Genomic DNA, 6,000 nt, shown 5'->3' with positions numbered 1-6,000 from the left:
CACTAACAAGGGGAAATACTCCCAGTAATTCTGGACTAAATATCTGTCACCAAGAAGAGTTACATTCAACCCTGTAAATGTGACATGCCAGAGCAAACCAAGTTAATTGGGTTTTCCAAATACTGATCTAGTGAGGAAGAAAGGGCAGGACAAAATCAAATTATCTGTTCCTGGAACTAGAGAGGACTTTTTGACTGCACTGAGCAGCTAATACATTTAGTCACCCCCAAACCCCCATGTTTGTTGTTAGGATATGCTCAAAGCATGATATCCTTCACATGTAACTATTGCTAGCGCTTGACAACCTGCTGTAATCTGAAAATTTCCTAGGATCAACTACCAGATTTAAATGCTATCAGTGGCATATTAGTAATAATTCAATCATTAGGTGGAGTATAATTGATATGCCATATATACTTGTGGATAAGCTGAGAATTTTAGGTTCTAAAATGCACCCCCCAACTTGGGTTCAGCTTATCTGTCAGTGGGTTTATCCACCAGCATACACAGTAATACTTTTTTAAAGTACCCGTACATATTTGTGGATAAGCCCACCCACAGATATGCTGACCCTCAAAATTTTCATGTTTTAATTTTCACAATTGGCTTATCTGCAGGTGGTACATTTTTATAGTATTTTGGTTAAAAAGGTTGAGTGTCAGCTTATCTGCAAATGGGTTTATCCGCAAGTATATAACCGTATATATAATCATTTTATGGAATATACCCCCACACACAAAGACACACATTCCATAAAAGAAAGGGAATCTTGCAGTAGCACATGTGAAAATGACACACAAAATTATCAAAACTGAGGAGTCCATTGTACATGATAGTAATTTCAGCAACATGCAGTGGCTGCTTGCACAGAGGTACATCTGTGTAAGTGGGAACTTCCATGCAAGTGCTGCCCCAAGTTCTATGACAATACTGTAGTATGTCCAAGAAGAAACAGAAAGCATTGCTTTGGCTTACATGGCATGGCACATGAAGGTGGAGGTTCATGCAAAATACGCAAACATGGCCTCACTACAGAACTATGAGCAGACAAACCCAGAGTTGTATGTTTGTATCCTAGCCCTAACTTTGACGACGAATCATCATCAGGCTGATTTCTTATACGTGTCTCTCTTATGTGACAAGCACACTTCTTGACTATTCTGCAATGGCATAAATACATTTGTGGAAATGGACGAAATTCAAATTAATAGATAAACCCTATAAGGATTGGAAATACGTTATACACATATAAGCAGGCATGTACAAAAGAAACATTTAAGTGCAAAAACGAACAAGGTATTGATCCTGAATTCCTTTATATTTTGGACATGGGCCATTGTTATTGTTCAAAGCAGCTGTAATACTGAAAATGCTGAAATAATGAGTCTACAAATGAGTGGAGAAGGATTTCCTTTCAAGATGTATAAACAGACATACTGAAATATGAGAATGATCACAACACTTTCCCTAGCAGATCTAGACCAGTAAGATTATTGCAAATTTCTTTCACACCTTTATAAAACCACAGCAATAACATTTCAAAAACTGTAATCTCCAAACTGACAAAACACAGCAAAAAAAGTGGATGAGGGATATTGAATGCTGATGAATAAAACATGAAGGCAGATGAGCAGTTTAAACCAATTAGTCCTCCTACAGCTGGACTCTCAAGGCATAGTTTGCATTTCAAATTGCAGATAGTAAATGATTGTTTTTTGTGATTCTATGCAAATAAATGAGATTCTACGTAAGAACTATATGTAGGGGAAATACAGGCAAGAGTACTGATGATGAACTAGTTAATCTGCGGTTGTGTGGCAGGGAACACAGAGAGTCAGATTGGCTTGCAATATGCCAGAACTAATGGTGGCCATTTGTGCCCAGTGAACTCGTTAAACCAGTCCATGAACTCTCGTGTGTTTTTAGCTAACACCCTTACGCACTCGTTCCCAATAAAGTGCACATGGTTAAAATATTCATGATCCGTCCCGTGTGCATTTCAATCTGAAAAAAACAGGAAAAAACCCCCAAACCTACAGACCTGAATGTATAAAGTCAGAAATATTAATTCCCTTACCCAAACATAGAAGGTCCCTTAAATTGATGTTTCAGACTGCAAGTGAAAGGAAAACTTGTGAAATTTAGGGTCTATGAACTCCTCTGAGAGTTTGATGAAGGGAATTCTCTTCACCACAATGACAAGGCTGAAGTCCAAGCCCTTAAGGATAAATACCACACCGTCTCTTAAACCTTTGGTAACAGCTTCCTCACTTATGAGTGTCCAGTTTTTGGAGAACCACTGTTCCTTGTCGTACTGCAGAGTTGGGCCTGGACTGAGATAACGTTCCAGAAAAGCCTAAAGAAAAGCAGGCAAAGAGAAGAGTGAGAACTAGGGCCAGCCCAGAAAGCTCTCAGCCCAAAATAAGGCTTCACTCTACCAGTTTAATTTGATGACTATAGAAATGAGTATTTCACTCAGCTCCACGGCTAGATGTCTCTGCCACTGTGCTACTTTTCCTAAACAAATACAATAAAATGTCAATAATTCAGCAATTCAACACTGGAGTTATTTCAGTTCCACCTGGCCAGCAGCATGCCATATTCCACCATTCCTTAACTACAATATGTTCTTTACCAAAGGCTTATCACTGACTAGTAAGAAGCTTCTTGAGTGGAAGGCCAAGATAGTTCCCCAGAGTACATACAGGAAGCAAAGTGCTTTGACTCACATACTTGGAAGGACAGATTTCACTTTCAGATGCTTGCTCGATACTAATATTCTAGGCAAGGCACAGCCTGAGGAATCACTGCCAGGGTGCTTGATGCCAAAATCATTTACTTGTGCTAGTATAAAGAGCAGAGCTAATAAGCTATTCATGACATGTGGAAACCACTGAAGAAGATCTCAGCAAATACTTAATAACTTGGACTACTGAACTGCAAATGTGTGAGCAAAATGAGATGGAACAATAATGTGAGAGCCAGAAAGAGAACATGGGGATCCTAACAATGATTTTTTTGTTCTGTGAGTTGCTTTCTTGTGAAAACTAAGACATGAGAATGTAACTGCTCACACCACAGTCAGAGCCTTCTGGATGTAGAGGTGTAATAAGAAAAGGTGTAATAAGAAAAGGACGAGTCACCAGAAGTTATCAGAAAATTGCAAGCAAAATAAGTGTGCCAAATGCACTGCCCTGTTTATGCATAAAGCTTCCATGAGATTAGTCGCAACCTCTAATAGCAAGGGCTGCCAATAATTTCCTGCATGTTTGGGCTGCATATGAATTGATGACTTCCAACTGTACAGTCTATGAGGACAGAAAAGAATAATCCCTCATGCTGCCTTTGAGTTGTGTTCTAGCCACACATAGTAAAATGCTCACTCGCTTTCAAGGAACAGGCGGTGAGAAAAGAGGTTCACTGAGGGCCCTGGTTAATCTAATCTGACAGTGCAGCACTGTTTTCTTTCCCCTCTGCACACATGAAAAGACAGAGATGGGTCATCCCCCCCAAAGGTTAGAGAACAGTGCTCATCCCTTGCTTTGTAAAGTCAACCAGGAGAAGAATGCTACTTTTTGTGGGGAGGGGGAGATTCACCTTTTTACACCATGAAGTAAAATGGCCTTCTCTCAGCTTTCCTACTTCACAGGGAAAGCCAATAAAAAAGGGCCTAATAAACATGACTTTACACAAAGGAGCATAATCCACATGTTTTCAACCCTTTGTAGCTTTCTTGTGGGTCTCTAGTTATGTGCTCATGAATGAAGAGGGGTGACAGTTGGGTAGGAAGGAGTGAGGCAGGTGACTGTAAATAAAATACGTTGGGTTAATTCTAGAGTAACTGTAATGTATTACCTTTGATTTCTATACCTCTATGACCCCCTCATTTTGTCTGCCTGGCTTCAAATGGTATTGAATATATTCATATTAAAAATAAAGAAATGCCCAAAGAGTTCTACACATGAAAACAGAACTAAATGATGTGAAAAACAAGAAAAAATGGTCTTTGTTTTAATCTACATATTCTTCCAGCTTTGAGAAATGGCTAAGAGATGGACAAAGCAATGACTTAGTTCCTCCCCAATGGATTCTGAGATGTCTCAAGGCAACACCCATGTGCTTACAATAATAAACAAAGAGCTTTTAAACTTAAACTTAAATGAAAGCTTGTATTTTCTGGGAAGAATTCTTAAGTCAATCAGGAGCTGTCATCCTCTTTCATGTGCTCACTGCTCCACCATTCTGTCCTCTTTTAGTTGCCTGCTCTGCAACTTTATATACCCTGGAAGGGGAAGCCAATCAAATGTGCAACAGTTGCTGCGCTGTGGATGATTGCCTCTAACATGTGATGGCTGATGGGACTGGCACAGGCAGTGCAATGACTGGCCAGGGCCAGTAAGAATGAGATCATTCTTCCAACTCTGTCAATTCAACAATGTCAAGCTGAATGTCTACATATGGCTAAATTGTGCTTCTGATAAAATACCTTTGGGGTCATGTTGTTTGCAATACAGAAAGCCAAATGTTGTAGGATGCTCTCCATGGTATGGTAGTGCTGTTGCTGTGTAGTTCGTAGGTACTTCTGCAGCACTCTTGCCATGGAGGGGAAGATGGCCTGAGCAGCCTCTCGTGGGTCCATGACTTCCCCTGGAGTTTTCTGTTGTTCTTCAATCTGTATACGCTTAATGTGGGTGAAAGCTTCCTCAACTGCTATCACAAGCCTAGAGACAAAGAACTAGAAGAGTTATCACATCCAGGAGAACGAACTAAATCATAGGCTTCAGTATGGTAACATGCTTGTTCAGCTACAGATGATGTATTCACAACATTTTAATACAGATAATGCATTGCTAATGTCCAATGTTCCTTGAACGACCATTGGGTAGACTGATTATTATTTCTAGAAGTGGTCCAGGATACACTAATTTGCCTTGCAAGAAAATCTCAGCAAAACATTTAATGCATATAAAAATCAAGAGCTTCTGTACATTCTGTTTTCTTATGCGCATAGATACAATAACTGAACATGGCTCTGTATTTTTAGCTTAAGTAAACAGAGGCTGGATGATATATTGGGGATGATGCAATACTGGATTCCTGTACCGGGCATGGAGTTGGACAAGATGCTCACCAAGTTCCCTTCCAACCTTTATGTTCTATTATTTTCATTCAACCATTCATTAGAACAGCTGGTCAGTGTAATGAAGAATCTGAAGGACTAATCAAGGGCTCACTGACTCTAAGAGGAAAATTCCAGAAGGATATTCTCTCACCACTGAAGGCAGCAAGTGGAGAAAAATCAAACCAGTTCCAATTGCCATCTTTGCTGGCAACCTGAAGAGAGAGGTTCCTTCTCCTTGTACTCCAGGTTCGTTTCCACAAATGGCTGTTCAGCAATCTTAAATGACAGAGCAGGAGCTTTTGCAGCTGAGCAAACACATTTGGAATTCTTCCTAACAAAGCAAAGGTTTGCAAGCATGCTGAAGCAGGCAGATTGGGAGAGGAAGAGGGTAGCAAACTTAAAACACCACTAAATTCCATGATGCAGAGGCCTAGCCTCTCATTGCAATGAGTCATCTGAATAGTTGGTGCTGAGTAAACAAGCAGTTTCATAATATAGTTCCTCACTGCAATCCAGATTAAAATACAGGTCTAGATCTTTCACTTCTGCAAATAAAGTAATTGGATTAAGAAGGATCCACTTCGTGACCTGATGATTTGCTATTAAAACTGTGACAACACCCTGATCCAATCTAATATTTTATACCTTGGTCTTCCAGCTAGCAAGGACATGTAACATTATGTTAAGTGTGCTGCCAGTGTTATTTTGAAGAAAAAGCAATTCTACAGATTCCCAGACTGTAACTAGAATTTGCCTCATGACCTGCTCCTAAACACTGGAGGCTCTTTTTTGTAACAGCCAACTTTTATTAGAAAAAAACACCAAACTAGGGTTGATCTTCAGTAGGAAATCTTATATTTAACTTTTTTTTAACCTCG

The 6,000-nt window shown here is 39.7% G+C and overlaps 1 protein-coding gene across 1 annotated transcript in view; it reads right to left on the bottom strand.

The window, feature by feature from the left end:
- Positions 1-228: 228 nt before the first annotated feature.
- VANGL1 (VANGL planar cell polarity protein 1) overlaps positions 229-6,000 on the bottom strand; it is a 37,561-nt gene continuing 31,789 nt past the window's right edge. The window contains exons 7-8 of the mRNA XM_063294581.1: positions 4,487-4,721; positions 229-2,356 (exon numbers count right to left, since the gene is read on the bottom strand). Coding sequence (XP_063150651.1) covers positions 2,096-2,356; positions 4,487-4,721 — 496 coding nt within the window. The 3' untranslated portion in view covers positions 229-2,095. The remainder of the gene's footprint in view (positions 2,357-4,486; positions 4,722-6,000) is intronic.

Source organism: Candoia aspera, chromosome 2 (genome assembly GCF_035149785.1).
Source record: "Candoia aspera isolate rCanAsp1 chromosome 2, rCanAsp1.hap2, whole genome shotgun sequence".
Lineage (NCBI taxonomy): Eukaryota > Metazoa > Chordata > Lepidosauria > Squamata > Boidae > Candoia > Candoia aspera.
This window is presented reverse-complemented; position numbering and strand designations above follow the sequence as displayed.